The sequence below is a fragment of the Euprymna scolopes genome, chromosome 1 (genome assembly GCF_053919585.1).
Source record: "Euprymna scolopes isolate OS-2025 chromosome 1, ASM5391958v1, whole genome shotgun sequence".
NCBI classification, from domain to species: Eukaryota; Metazoa; Mollusca; class Cephalopoda; order Sepiida; family Sepiolidae; genus Euprymna; species Euprymna scolopes.
This window is the reverse complement of record NC_136482.1, coordinates 133,520,246-133,536,266: the sequence shown is the minus strand read 5'-3', so window position 1 is coordinate 133,536,266 and position 16,021 is coordinate 133,520,246. Positions and strand designations below refer to the sequence as shown.

At 34.2% G+C, this 16,021-nt stretch overlaps 1 protein-coding gene across 5 annotated transcripts in view; it reads right to left on the bottom strand.

Moving 5' to 3' along the window:
* Positions 1 to 15,520, bottom strand: part of LOC145270210 (uncharacterized) — a 172,448-nt gene extending 156,928 nt beyond the window's left edge. For 2 of the 5 annotated variants that reach the window (XM_080126038.1, XM_080125984.1), the window contains exons 1-2: positions 14,825 to 15,067; positions 12,084 to 12,173 (exon numbers count right to left, since the gene is read on the bottom strand). In XM_080126038.1, the coding sequence (XP_079982164.1) occupies positions 12,084 to 12,167 (84 nt within the window). In that variant the 5' untranslated portion in view covers positions 12,168 to 12,173; positions 14,825 to 15,067. Of the gene's footprint in view, positions 1 to 12,083; positions 12,222 to 12,549; positions 12,668 to 14,518 lie in introns of those variants that run through there. The other 3 variants (XM_080125861.1, XM_080125945.1, XM_080125902.1) reach the window with 3 other exon arrangements.
* Between the last annotated feature and the right edge of the window lie 501 nt (positions 15,521 to 16,021).

Below are 16,021 nucleotides of genomic sequence, written 5' to 3'. Positions count from 1 at the left end.
CATGAAAGATTGACGAGGGGGGACCAGAGATTGGAGCTCAGACGAGCACTTACCATGGAAGTAACAATAAAACAAAGACAGGCTCGCAACGTCTCTCCTGTCGGAGAGAAGTTGCAGGGAAAAGAAAAGGGCATTCCCCACTAAACCACGAAGTCTATTTTGTACTCTGTCAAAGCAGGATAGGCTGTTTTTAGCAACTCCTGCCCAGGTGTGGCAGCAGTACTCCATTCTTGGACGTACTTGGCTTTTATATAGATAGAGAATTGCATCATCAGTGAGATATCTTCTGGAGAGGTAGAAGGATCCCACCATCTTTCCAGCGACTTTGGCAACTGACTTGATGTACGTGTTCCATTTCAGGTCAGGAGTAAAGGTCAATCCTAGAAGCTTATCAAAACATGGAGCTTCCCTTAGACAAGAGCCATCCATTTCAATTGATGCCAGATGGGGATCAGAGCGTTGATGATGTAAAGATAGGAGCTTGGTTTTAGATGCATTAAAAGTAACCAGCCACCTCTTCTCCCACTGTACCACACACTTAAGATCAGAGGAGAGAGAGAATCAAAGAGAACTTTGTCATTTACAACCTTTGATGGCCGTGTCATCAGCATAGATGTCAACGAATGATTTAAGTATGTGTTTTGGGAGATCATTGATGTAGATCATGAAAAAAGTTGGGCCCAGGATGGACCCCTGAGGGACTCCAGCGTCAATACTGTGGGCCTCTGATTTCTGCCCATCAACCACTACTCTTATGACCCTATCAGAGAGAAATGGTTTAATGATTGAGAAAACATTTCCAGTTATACCGTAGCTGGAAATCTTGTGAAGTAGGCCCTTATGCCATACCTTATCGAAGACCTTTGATATGTCAAGAGCAATTGCCCTAGAAAGGAAACCTTTGTCGAGAGATTCACTAATCCTATAAGATATAACCGTTAGCACATCTGATGTAAATCTGGCAGAACGGAAACCATATTACATGTTAGTAAGAAGGTTATTTCTGCTGAGGTGGTTGACTACTTCTCTATTTAATATGGATTCCAGTGTATGACACAAAGGAGACTTATTGGTCTGTACTGAGAGGGAGATGACTTATCACCTTCTTAAATACAGGGCATGCTGATGACGTTTTCCAGGGTGTTGGGAAGCACTTCTCCTTAGGACAACGCTTAAACAGTTTTGTAAGTACGGTCAAAGCTTTTTCAACACTATAATTAGAATGCCATCAGGGCCAGTTGCTTTACTGGAATCAAGGTTTTTAATTAGCTTGGCGACCTAACGCACAGATATTTGTACGTTGCATAGTGTGTTGTCTTTTATGGGAGGAAATACGGGGAGTTGATGGCCTTCGTTGCATAGGGTAGAATTAGCTGCAAAGTTCTTGGCAAATAGTTTGGCCTTGTCTGATGCTGACGAGATGACCCCAGGTCCATTGATGATGGTTGTGATAGAACGCACGTTTCTGTTCAGGATCCTGTTTGCTATTTGACAAAACTGATGGGAACCAAGCCGCTGCTCAGTTACTTTGGATTTAACAGACTGAGCATATAGTTCTCTTGCATGTTTTATTACTCTTTTACAGTGGTTGCTGGCAGTTCTGAAAGCAGCTTTAGTCTCAGTACATCTATTATGTTGGTAGTTATGGAAAAAGTGATTTCTGTGCATGATGGCAGTAGCACATTCAGGGGAGAACCATGGCTGGCTGTTAGGTTTTTGTTGCAATTTTTTGGATGGTATGAATCGGTCTATGCCTACAATTAACGATTCGGTCAGGTCTGATACTATAGAGGACACATCCTTTTTGAACATGGAATGCAGTGGTATGACATCACAAAATTGTCGCCCAGGCGTCGCATTATGTAACTAACGCCAAAGCAAAAAATGCTCTAAATCAGGAACCGCTTGGAGTTATGTGCTCAAATTTTCAGGATTTCTTAGTTCCTATATTGTCTATCTGCAGTGCAAACTACAGCCAGATCTGGGGATATGGGTTTCAAGCCCTGGATGATTTGACACGGAATAACCCTTAAAATAATAGTGAAGGAATCATTAAATTTCTTGAAATGAGATTTGTATTTTGGTACACTTTCTTTAAAGGATTATTAAAGGAAAATGTTTAATGAAAAATACAAATTTCAGCACTTTACATTCTTATAATTTTGGAATCACTTTTGCATAATTTAAATAGTTTTGGACTTCTTTAACAAAGCAGCTCTATTCATCCAAGTTCATAAAATAATTAGTTGAATAGAAAAAATATGCTTCTATGTAAACATTGCATGTCATTAGTATTCCCAGTTCAGGTGGAGCTCAGCTAAGGATGTGGGATTAGACGACAAGAAACTAAGACAGTTGGCATAAATGAAAGAGTTTATTTTTATTTCTTTGATTTACCCCCCAAAAAAGAGCATTACCATCAAAACATAAAGGGCTACTGTGAGTTAAGGACCATACCTACAAAGGTATCCTAAGTGGAGAGTTGTGCGATGTGCCTCCAATTTTCACTTTCAAGGAGCCATTCTGTCAAATTCTCATAGATTGTGTTGGTCCAAGAACTCAACATAAGAGCAAACGCATTAACTATCATATGTGCATTGACCTGATTTCTCTTAATCTGTTGAGAAAATCAGTAAAGCCCTGATCACCTTTTCCATGATCAGACTGCAGAAGGTAACTCACCCGGGATCAAACTTCATGTCCAAGATGTTCCAGAAAGTCATGAACAGCTTGGACATTAAAACTGCTAAATCAAGTGCATATCATTCCTACTCTCACTGAAGTGTTTCCATTCACTTTGAAAACCATGGTTCAGACATTCCGACCATTAAAACAACAGAGACAAAGCTATGCAGCAGATGTTACTCAGGAATTGCTATTTAACATATTGGAGTTAGTTTTTGGTAATGGTCCATTCTCCCTGCTGAAATATAAATAGTTGCAGACAAGTTGCAAAGATGAGTCACTACTAGATTGCATGAAGCAAGCGTATTCGCACAACAAAAGTTTAGAATATTCCTAAATGAGGGGGTGATATGATTGAAACACCATGCCTTTAACTTTTTAAGTCAGACAAGATCCTAATAATCTGCCTACATCTGAAAGCTAGATTTCCCATTCTATATGAAGTTACATGAAAGCCAGAGATTTCAACTACATTGCCCATATGCAAGCTCACCAAAAGACCATATAGATGTGCCATATAAAGATGATTAAGAATAGGTATCCCAAACTGGCCTAGTTTAGGTGCGAAAACTAGTAAATAAAGTAAAATTTCCCTTAACTTCAACTTGCGATATCTCGTTTGTTTTTTGGGTTATTTTGATATGGTTTTGATTTAAATAAAATTTAATCTTTTGTCTTTATAGATATATAATTCTTTTTCTTGTGTCTTTAATAGTTTTTTTTTCAGGATTTTTCAAGTTATGCCTCTAATTTTGGTAAATGTCGCTTTATTTTTTACACAAAAAAAATGTTGATGTTTTTCAAATTTGTTGCGCTTCATATTGTGAGTCTCTAGGTATATAAAAATGGTATCATTTTAAAGAAAAAAGGTCACTTAATAACATGGTGAGGTTATTAAAAGGTTATAAGTGGTTTTTCTAAAAAAAATCCAACTTGAAAACTTCAGTGAAAGAAACATGAAAGAAATTTTATAGTAAGAATTCCGAAAAAGGCATCATTTTGTAGAGGAATATCTCCTCTTTAATAATCTGTTGGTGTCATGTTTATGGCCCCATAAATCAAGGAGCGCACACTAATAAAAGTTAGGGTACCTACAGAGATTTTCAACTTAATGCCAGAGAGACCAATTATCAACTGTCAGCTAGCCAGTAGCCACACAGCAGCACAACGTACTGACTGACTGGGAAAAACATAAACAAACAACTTGTTTCACTATGGACTTACCAAAGTTCTTAGGTGAGTTTGTTTTTTCTTTATTATTTAAAAGTTATAGAAAGATATTTTTTTAATTAATATTTTTAGAACGTCATTAAAAAAATGAAAATTTACAATTTAAAAAATAATGCCAGTTTATTTTCTATAGCTTTTTTCAAACTTTCATATGTTCTTTCATCGCTTTCTCCTTCAGTTACGGTTGGATAAACTTCAGCATTGTTAAATTATTTTAATTAAATTAATTAATAAAACCGTGTACAAAACTGACGGAAACTTTTATTTTTTTCGGTTGGATAAACTTTAGCATTGTTAAATTATTTTAATTAAATTCCATAAACAAAACGTTCGGCTAGTGACTTATGATGATAAAGTATATGTTTTTGTTATTGTTCAGAAACATAAGTTTTTTTAATTATGAAAAAAAAAGAGAATTAAAAAAAAAATTATTTAAAATAAATTACTTAAAATAAGCATTATTTATTATTTTTTATTTCTTTGTTTTGGATTCGTAAAACATGTCAACATTTATGCTTTGTAGAAAAAAACTGACTAAATATAAAAACTCAGTTCCAAGGCTATATATTAGCAAATATATTAAATTATTTTGTCCTAAAATTTGAAAATAATTACATAAAAACTTTTTATGTCAGCATTAACAGAAATTGTGACAGAACGCATATTAATTTTTTTTTGTCGTCACCCATACATACACTCATAAACAATAAAAGTGGTTGCAGGACAGAATGGCTGGCATTCTGCAGCAAAGAAGGGTACCAATCTCAAATCACAAGTTATCGGGCAAATAGGTTTAATTCTCTATTTGAAAATGCCCTGGCAATATATCACCATAAAGAGCACATAAAATTATTTTTATCTGTGTTTGCAACATCTTGCAATATGAAATTACAGAGTGTTTTGGCTGACATTTCTGATGAGAGACTACATTCCCTACTTGCTGCAGTTGGTTTGCTGAACATTAATTTGACCAAACGTTTCTGGAAACTTGTTAACAGCACTGTTCAGTATGTTGACTTCCATCACTATATCAAGAAAATGGCTCTAAGTTTAGAATGCTGGATCAACAATCCCCAGTTGTTATTAAAATCTGACTGTAAAGGTGTATTTAATGGGGAATTCTTTGAGGAAGGCAATGTGTCTCTCTGTATTAGTCTCACGGCCCCTGAACTTGTTTTAGAATGTTTGCGCAAGATACTCAGTTCCTCATTGTTACTAAGCACCAGTTGCATGACTTTTTAGAAGGAGGTGCTTTTGGAAAAGATGTAGATCAGGAGATGAGAGATGCCTTGAAGAGCTGCCCTTTAACAAATCTGTCAGATGAGCATGCCTTTGGAGATTTAGATTTTAGCATGCAAACAAAACGACACGCATCACTACATAATCGATCATCTTCAAATATGCTTAAGCGCAATCGGACAACAGCTTGGTTGGAAGTAATACCATCAACAAAGAGGCAATCCATTCTGAGCATCTCCAGAAAACATGCAAAACATTTGCGACAAAAACATGCACAACAAGAAGCCCTTGTGAAACTTCGTGTCCAAGAAAAAATTGCACAAAATGAAAGATTAAAGAAGGAAAAAGAACGTCAAGCTGCTGCTGAGAAAGAGAGAATTATTAACTCTGTTATTAAGCATGGTGGTCCAGTGAAGTCTGATAAACAGATAAAAAAAATTTCAGAAAGTGGTTTGGAAGCACTCAAAGACCAATTGAGATACCTCAAGGTTGTTTTAGGTGTCAAAATCAACACCAGTGGAAATAAAGTTCAACTGGAAGCTGCTCTCTCTGACTACTTGAAAAGAAATCCAATTGATTCATCTCCACCTCCACCAAAGCAACAAAAAATGTCTTCCCTAAGTGAATCTGCTGAACATTCAGATAACTCCTGCAGTTGTGATGAAGATCCATCTCAGGATATCTTCAGTTATGAGCATCAAGGACAATGGGTAGCTGTCTACTATGACACCAACTTTTACATTGATATTATATCTGCATCCAGCGCTGTAGTAAAATTTTTAATGCAAACAAAAAGTAGAAAAGATTATTTTCGATGGCCTTTATCAGATGACATTGCACAAGTAGAGTCAGCATTTGTCTACAGATGGGATTTTGAGGTAATGCCAGTTTCAAGTGATGGTAGGATTTGGAGGGTTCCTGAGATATCTACCATAGCAGAAGCCTATGAAAGAATTCTGAGAGAAGATCGATAAGAAAGGAATTGTAGTAAGACCTAAAATATCTTTCTTACTTGTTTTTTAAGTTGAAAGTTTTTCAATGTTTAAAAAAAATGATTTGTGCCTTTTTTTTGTATAAAAAATTTCTAAATATTATTGTCGTCGGTGCTTTTTTGGCGAGTTTAAATTTCCCAAAGTAAAAGTATTTCTGTGGCAAAAAGTTTTGTTATTAGAAACAAGGCAACCATTTTTTTGAATTCCTCACCCCAAAATTAGTAAAGTTGCAAAGTTTCAAGCTTCTACCACCAATGGTTACATTTTTACAGCAATTTCAGTAACATATACTTTTGACTCATTTTTTTTTACCTTTTTTGCCCTTTTTACAAAATTGCCTGTCTGACTGCTTTTACATGGTCGACAATTGAGTGGTTTTATCAATTTATAATTAAAAGAAAGAATTATATGGATCTCTAATGTGTTTTGAATCATACTTAGAAGATTCAATACATTAGCTATTAAAATGAAATTGATATGAACAGTTAAAGTTGCCTTTCCGTGTCGTATTTTCACTGTTTTCGCGTTGATAGAGGGATTTTGCCTAGTGTTTAAGTTGGTTTCATCTAATATTTATTGCCTAAATTTGTATTGATTTTAATCTACTACAAGATGACATTACATTTATAAGGATTTTTCACTTGTTAGTAGCTTACATTTTTAGTTATAGACTATGAAATTTGGCTTCTCGGCCACGATAGCAAATTTCAACTTTCCGACAAACTTTGAATGATCATAACTTGATGGCTAATTGACCTACGAAAATAAATTTGGTATTTTTGTAAATGGTTTACAAAAATCTACATGCCCACATTACTTTTTTTTAGATATGATAAAAATAAAATTTTGGTTTGGGATACCTATTAAGAATGAGATAAAGAAAAGGAAATCAAGCTATTATATTATCTAATGATGAGCAAAGATCAGTTCATCATATTAAAGAAAATAGGGTGTAACTTACAAAATGTTGAAGAGTAGCACAAAGAGAAGGTGTAAAAAGAGTCAATATGGATGAAAATAGGTCTGAGGGCTAAGTTTTGAATACGGGACTAACACTATAGGTATCAAAAATATCTTTGGCGGATGGTTAAAAGTTTTTTTACAGTGTAAAATCTAATTTTCAGTAGAAATAATCCAAAAATAAAATTCGAATTTGTAGCATGTAGAAATCATATTTGGTTGTGTGTGTGTGTTTTTTTCCTTTTATGCTGACTACTTGACGAAAGACTGGTAATGATATTTTTTCTTTCTTTATTACACGTAATAAATTTAGACATTTATTTAATACTAGCCTGGGTGCCTGGCATTGCCCAGGTGTTTGGAAGTGTGTGTTGAGCAAAAAAAAAAAAAAAGTGGTAGTAGGCAGGCAAGCTCGAACCTGTACCACAAAGGAGGAAAAAAACGTGAAAAAAATGACATCTTTGCCGTTGTGTCCATCATCAAACCAGAAGTGGCGAAGGTTTAAATTAAGGCTAGTCAATTGAAAAGAGAACATGACTTTCGAAAATATCAGCAAAAAAAACGACTCCTCCTTGTAGAAAAGTACCCAGTTGAGGATGAAGGAATTAATGTTCTTAGCTAATTTTGAAATATATGTCGTCTGAAGGGTCGAGCTTCAAAACGATACCAATCTCATGAAAATCCATCGCCTCTGTCAAAAGTTTTAGGCAGACATACAAACGTACACACATACATACACATATTTAAATAGACAGGTGAAATTTATGTTATAGACTAGCGGGGGTACCCGGCGTTGCCCGGGTGTTTGGAGGTGTGTGTGCTGTTAAATAAAAAGAAACTGGGGGGGGGGGGGGAAGTTGGTAGGATCGAACCCGAAGCCCTGAGGCGAAGTTTGAAAATAAAATCGGCCAGAATAAGTTACTGAAAGATGTTTGAATTTATTTAAGTAAGAACCAAATTGACAGATGCGTGCACGGAAGTAGTAGAGCAATAGCTATTCAGCAAATGAGGTCAATGACCAGGTTTGTTATAAGTGAAGTAAAAAAAGAAAACGTTAAAACTTAAAGGGGGAGGTAATCAAAACATCGAAAAAAAAACACAAAAAACTAACGTAAGGCAAACGAACGATGTTAAATGTAAAAATCGAAAAAACAAAAAAGAAATGGCTTAAATAAGCCTGTTTCGATATTAAAATTTTAAAAATCGGTGGGTATCCGGGTGTTTTTGGGTGTGTAGTCGGAGGTGGATAAGCGAAGTAAAAAAAAAAAACCCACAGAAAAACGAACATTACGTGAAAAATGGCTTAAATAACACTGGTTCAATATTTAAATTTAAAAAAATCAAAAAAAAAAAGACATCTCACACCACGATTCGAACCCAAAACGTTTAGATAATGAACCAACGCGCTAACCAACTGAGCTAACGCGACGTACATGAAATTTAGTCAGTTTTTCAACTATTTAAAGTAAATCAGGTCATGACGTCATCTGACGCATGCGTAGAACTGGTCGTCGTCATGAGAGGACCATTTTTGTTGACTACCCCCTGTCGAAAATTGTTAATTTCGGGGTGAAAAAATTAACGTTTTTGGCCAATTTTTTTATATTTTTCGAGCGAAGGATGGAGCTTCAATATGATATCAAGTTTGTGAATTTTCGTCATGTCTGTCAAAAGTTTTTAGCGGACACACAAACAAGCATACAAACATACATACACAGATTTTCGCTTTTATATATATAGATGAATATTAGAACGAACATTAGTGAAGAATAATTTTTTCTTTTCCTTTTTCATGGATGTATATTTACAAAAATAATAAGTATGATATAGGAATAAGGAGACTTATTTTTAATTATGTCACAGTTTATGAACATATAAATTCGTTTTCATAGTTTTGTTACAGGAAAAAGGGCTGTCCCCTTTCCATGTAAATAAGAAGAACATTAGATAAGTGAAAATGAGATTAGGATAAACAGAGACTCGAACCTTGTAAGCAAGGTTAAGAAATAGAATGTTAGAAATCGGAATGTTAAAAAGGTCTATTGTTAAATTCTATTATAAATACGCAGATATTGTTTATATCGTAAAAAGAATTGATTGTTCATTCCTTTACAAAACTGAATATTAAAAATGTCAGCTAAAAAGAATGAACAATACAAATTAAAAATACATTGTTAAAAAAATAGGTTAGTTGAGAATTCTTTATTTGCAAAAGTGTGTTCTGGAAAAACGTGTGCATAGCCACATGAATCGGTCACGTTTGGGAAGCACACTTCTGGTGTCATAGCAAAAGGGGGATTCTCAACATAGGAGCTAGAGTTAGTCAGATCAGAATAGTTGAGTCTGCTCATCAGCAGAGATCAGGAGAGTCAGTCAGTTGGCAATCAGTGGTCAGTTGCCCCTTTGAAAGTGAAGGGTAGAAAGATTAAACTATGTAGAACAAATGTGAATTCCTGACGTCATCATCATTCAACCGGTCCAATGAAATAAATCAATATTTGTAACTGTTTGTCTTCGTGTCATCATTCCATAAATTAAAAAGTAAATGTGTTAATCATCTTAATATGAACATTGTGTAACCCTTACAAGAATATGTATCTCTCCTCCTCTATATGTGTTACAAGAAATATAAGAACTGTGCATCTATCAACCTATCACCCTCAGTATATATATATGAAGTCACAAGCGTCTCAGAACTGTATCTTATTATAAATTTTCCTACTGTCTGTCTGTGTGCGACGCGGTTTATCTCAGCCTACAGGCAACACACAGATTTTTCCGGTATTCACCGGAAGTTATTATCTCCCTTAGTAAGTTCGATTTACTGTGTGTGGGGGGGGGACGCAGTTTATCTCAGCCTACAGGTAACCCACCCACACAAGTTAGGTACCAAAATGAAGCGCATGACCCAGCGGATGTTTTAGTGATATTTATATCCATGTTTGGTGTATGGAAATGCAAAAAAAAAAAAAAACGATTTACTAAACAACGTTTTATTTACTGGATATTTTTCCGATACAAGAACCCAAGTTTGCCCAGCTGGATAAACTTGGGTTCTTGTACCGGAAAAATGTCTTCTCTCTGTCTTCTCCCTCTCATCATCAGAATCGTTACCTCCATTATAAATGTACCCATGATATGTATTGGCACAATATGAATCCCCCATACTATCTCTTTTAATACATACACCTACGCAACAGTTAATTCATCAAATTTTTGAAGCAGTTTAAAAAACAATTTTTCTACATATGCCACAAACAAATAATATACATATTTTAAAATAATTTACATTTACATTGCCTGAATACAAAACATTTTATAAATAAAGAGCACAAATAAACTTCACATAGAAAAATACATTTTGGAATTTAAAAAATATCCCTTTAAAAACAGAGGTATCAACTATTTTATCAAAATAATTCTGTCCATAAACCATTTTGAGTGTATGTTACAAATTTTGTACATTTAAAATTTTTAATAGTAAATTATTTTTTTCACTAGTTTAGATTTTCTACATCTATACTTTAAGATATCAAACTTTTTAAAAGCACAGTTTTGTTTTTTGTTTACAAAGGGAATCTCCACTTATCAAAGCCTGAAGACTACTCAAGGATAACTGTTAATAAATGTAAGGTGGTAGTGTAGTAATCATTAATGGTCTAAGTTGAGTAGAATTTGATTATTTAAAGGGACAGTTCAACAAGAAATTGTTTACATTGGACTTGAAGGCTACGTACAATACAAATAAGCAAAAGTCCACCAGCATCAACCATTTATTTTTACTATGACAAATATTTATTTAAAGTTATAGTATTTTTCAAAATTAAAGTTAGACAAAATTCTTTTAAAAAGGTTAAATTATTTTTTTAATAATTTAATATTTTCAAAATCGTTTCCGTACAAAATTATTCTGGATATTTATGCATAAAGCATTGAAGAAAAAATGTTAAAAAAAAAAAATCCATTCGCAACTGACTGCACTCACAGTACAATTCAGGCTAGTGCTAACATTTTTGTGTTTACATTATAAAAGAATTTTTCATTTGTTTTTTTTTTCCAAAATTGAAAGCATGGCAAACCAGCTTGACTAAAATTTCAGGAATAATTCTGAAATAATTTTCTTCTATTAATAAAAAGTTTCTTTTTTTTGCTCATTGTATAATTTTTTTTAAGTAACTTTACTCAGGTTGTGTTTTTGCTTCAACTAGTCAGAAAAAACAAATACAACCTCCTACTTGCAGTTTAAGATATCTTCTGATTAGTTTACAATTTCAAGAATATTCATAAAGATGGATTGCTTTAATTTTGTAAAAAGCAATGAAGATATAAAATTTTAGTCCCCAAAAAAAGATTCATGTTTTGCGTTCAAATGTTGAAACTTGTAAAAAAAATAATTCAATTGATAAAGACGCATGCAAATTACATATTTGAAAATATTATTTTATTTGCAATGCTATGTATATTTAAAAAATTCACCCTAAAATAAGTGAGAAATTATGAGCAGATTAAAGTGCAAATTTGTCAATGTAGCACAATAACAGATGAAGGACTGATTTACTTGAGTTTTTCTTCTTTATTTTTAATAGCAATTGCTCCAGAAAAGTCACTTAATGTTTTATGTAATGAGCTAACAAGAATAAAATATGATTCTCACAAAGACAGGCGATGACTATTTGAAAAGACAAAGGTTAAAGGTAGAGGGAAAGCAGTTATCAGTAAGAGAGGTTCATAAGTCTGTGGTTCTTGAAAAGAAGCCACTGGAATAGGGAGCTGTATTACAATGATGAATCAACACAGCAAACTGATGGAGAGCATGACCAATGGATCAAATGAGCTGAAACAAAAATTCTGAGGAGTACATGCCATTATAATATTTATAGAAAAGACTGAGACTAGCAGCATTACGTCTTTGAGAGTGAGGTTGCTGAGAAGAAGAAAGGGTGAGGCCAATTAAATTGCAGATAAATGTATACTTACTAATGCTTTGGGATTATCCATTGTTTGTTCCTCCTTTGGAAGATCAGATTTCTTAATTAACGATGATGATCTAGTATCAGACATTTTGCACTGCAAACAAAAAATTTTTAAATATTAAGATCAGAGTTGAATTCCAATCTAAAAAATCTGCAAAATTATCTCAACTAACTTATCTGGAAAGAGCTTCCTTTAAATTGAATTCATTGTATGGTTTTATGCTTAACCAAAGTTAGATATGTAAATAAAAAAAAGGGTACCAGACGTAACTCAGCATTTGCTCGGCTTTGTCCGACGCATGACGTCAACAGCCGGATAAAACCGAGCGTTGCCGATTAAGCAGACGAGAATTTTGAAATCAATTGGAAGAGTGTCACAACTCAAGAAACGCTTATTTGAAGAGAGTTAAAAAAAAAAATAAATTTGTTTTAAAAAGATAACTGACGAAATAATAATGAATATTACAAACCTTGCGGACCAGCTCCAGATCCCAGAGGCTGCACTAAACTTCAACGGAAATTGTTGGCAGAAGAGAAAAGGTGTTTACAATTTGGCCAGGATTGTGTACTTGCAAAGAGAACAAGCCTTTCAAACGGTTATGGTTGGAGGTGTAGAAGTGTAACATGTTGTCGATGGACCTCCATTAGGATTGGGACCTTCTTCTCAAAATCCCGACTAACCATCGCATGTATAATAAAAATAATATACTTATGGGCGTTCGAGATGGCATCAACAAAAAATCTCCATCGCGAATGTGGGTTACGTTCTCGCCACACAATTGTGGATTGGAAATTTTTCCTGCGTGATATATGCAAGGATTATTTTCTCAGGAATCCCCGGCAGATTGGAGGCCCAGGTCATACGGTAGAAACCGACGAGTCCGTTTTTAACCGCAGAAAACACAACGTCGGCAGACTTCTGACACCGGTGGTCTGGGTCTTCGGTGGATACGACCCCGCCGAAAAGGAGGGTTTCTTGGTCACTGTACCAAATAGGAACGCCGAAACCCTCCTTCCACTAATAAATAATAATAAAAAAAGTCCTTGTTTCTGGCAAAAAAAATGTACAAATAATCCTTGTTCCTGCCCCAATGCTATTTATTGCCCCTTTTTTAGGCTATTTCCATTTATTTGACATAAAGAGTTGAAAAAAAAAAAATTTAACTTTTACGTGTTTAAGACATAGACAATGTTTTTTTAGGTAAATATCCAGATACGCTACTACAGAACACCGACCACTCTAATTTGTTTTTTTATAGGTAATTGAGGTCGCTGACAACGAATCTGATAGTCAAACTTGGGGCAAATTTACCGTTTGCATGGTATTAACCCCCGAACCCCCGAATAACTTTCCACCATTTTGCAGCTTCCGTTTATGCTACGCGCGTGCGCTGCAGCATGAACAACGGCTTGCTTCACCCAGCAAACTGCCTTCTCACATGGCGTACCAATCAAAAAATTGCGAACTGACATTTTTTTTAATGACTTAGTTAAAGAAAAGTACAACAAATTGGGGGACTTTTTTTTTTCTTTTTGTCTCGCGTAGTTTTTAATGTGGTTTATAAAAACATAAGCACCAAACATCTTTGTTTTTCATTCTTTTTTTGCGGGAGGGGGATTCAATTATAGAACTTATGTGGCTTAATAGGTGCTTTTGCAGTTTAGTTAAACGTTTTTCCGTCAGTAACGCACCGACATTTACCAATTAGAACACCATTTAACATTTTCCGAAGCTTTTACTGTGTACATTGGGGGCGCGAGCGAGGGGGGGTGATGTTGGGGCGCGCGCGCCCCACCCACCACCCCCGCTCGCGTAAAAAAAAAAAAAAAACAGATAAATTACCCCCCCCTACTCCAACTTGGTGTGCTTTCCTTTTCTTGTTTTATTTCTTTTTCAGCTAATTTTAAATTTTCCACCCAAAAAGTGCTATAATGTATTTTTGAAAATTAGAAAAAAATCCCCTCCCCCCAACGTAGTTTGCTTGGTGAAGCCGTCGTTTATGCTACAGCGTGCATGCGCGTAAACGGAAGCTGTAAAATGGTGGAAAGTAGTTCAGTTCGTGGGTTCAGGGGTAAATACCATGCAAACGGTAAATTTGCCCCAAGTTTGACTATCAGATTCGTTGTCAGCGACCTCAATTACCTATAAAAAAACAAATTAGAGTGGTCGGTGTTCTGTAGTAGCGTATCTGGATATTTACCGTTTGCTTTTTACTTATTTAATTTTTTTATGTTTCTACATTTTACAATTTCATTGTACAGTTATTTTGTTGTACCTATTTACTATGCCTCCCCACGGGACAGAGTTAGACACCAGGGTCGTTTTTTAACGTGGAGAAAAGGTACAAAAATAAAAATTGTCTCAGTCGTGAAGAATTTCTCCTCCACCGAAAGAGAACAAGAAATGGAAGTGCAGCATCTGAAGAACAGATACTACACTTTGATAGGCCAGTTATTTTGTTGTAGCGTTGTTTTTATTTTATCGCCAACGCTCGGTTTTATCCGGTTGTTGACGTCATGCGCCGGACAAAGCCGAGCAAATGCTGAGTTACGTCTGGTTCGTTAAATGCACAAGTACCCAAATAATTGTTAAAACTTTTAACGGTTAAAAGCAAATACTTTGCTATATAAAAAAAAAAGTAAAATAAAAATAGGACGAAAAAGCATCATTTTTAATGCAAAAATAAAAAAGGAATAAAATACTGAACAAAAAAAATGCTTTTTTTTTTTTTTTTTTTTTTTTACCTTAAATTGCAGTCGGAATGTTTGTTTTGAATTTTGAAATGTACCGCTAAATTCTTCTTAAAGAAGAAAACAACTCACTCTCCCTTGAAAGTTTTTTTTGTTGTTGTTGTTGTTGTAAATTACTTTTTTGTATTATCGAAAAATATTTTTACTGTGAGAAACGGAAAAGAGGTGAATATGGGAAAATATTCCTTGCAAGCAGTTGTTTTGGGGCGCTCACGTAGGAAAAATACGGTGTTAGTTAATTTGAAGACCCCGCCGAATTATGTTCCCGCTTTCTTGTTTTGCTTTTGCTTTTTTGCACTAAAAAATCTTTGGTGCATATTCAAATTGACACTTATGGCGGCAAGAAAATACAAAGTCTGTATGATTTATGTACTCGAAGATGTCATATTCCAAAAATTACGTAAATTGATAAAGTAATTTTTTTTAACCTTAAGAAAATCCAAATTTACGATTTTTAATGCGGTGTGTGCTTCAACTGCTTCAAGATAGAGTCGACAGATCGATTTTTTTTTTTAACATATCATTTTTTATTAAAACAGTAGTTACTTAATTTTCATGTTGAATATACCCCAAAATTACAAAAATTCATCGAGTATAAAAGTGCTATTGTTTCTAGTGAAAAGGGGCACTTCTGCAATGCATGACAACAACATGAAGAGACTGAGACGAGTTATCGACCCCTGTTCTTTGAATGAGTGATGCCCTCGGTGAACCTCAAATGTCTCCGAGAACGCAAAAATATATAATAACGAAATAAACACAAAAATATGAAAAGCAAGATTTATTCTATAAAAAATATAATTTTCATGTTTTGATATTATTTTTTTCAATGAGTGATTCATAACTGAAAATAAAATTATAAATGTTGAAACATAGAATTAACCCAGTATATTTGTATAAAAATGTATCAACATGTTTAAATCGGCAATGGTGTTGGTGTGGTCGGATTGAAAAAATATGTTAAAAACATGAAACATTTTTGTTTTTATTTATTTATTTATTTCACAATTAGATATAATTTTAGTTTGTCAATGTAGCAAAATATAATTTTAAAAACATGAAACATTAGAGGTAACATTAGAATAATTGGGATTTTTTTTTTTTGCACTTGTACAGTTTAATCAAGACATAAAAAAAATGAAAATATAAAATAAAGAAGAAAAAAAACGTTATATTGTACGTATCCGTTTT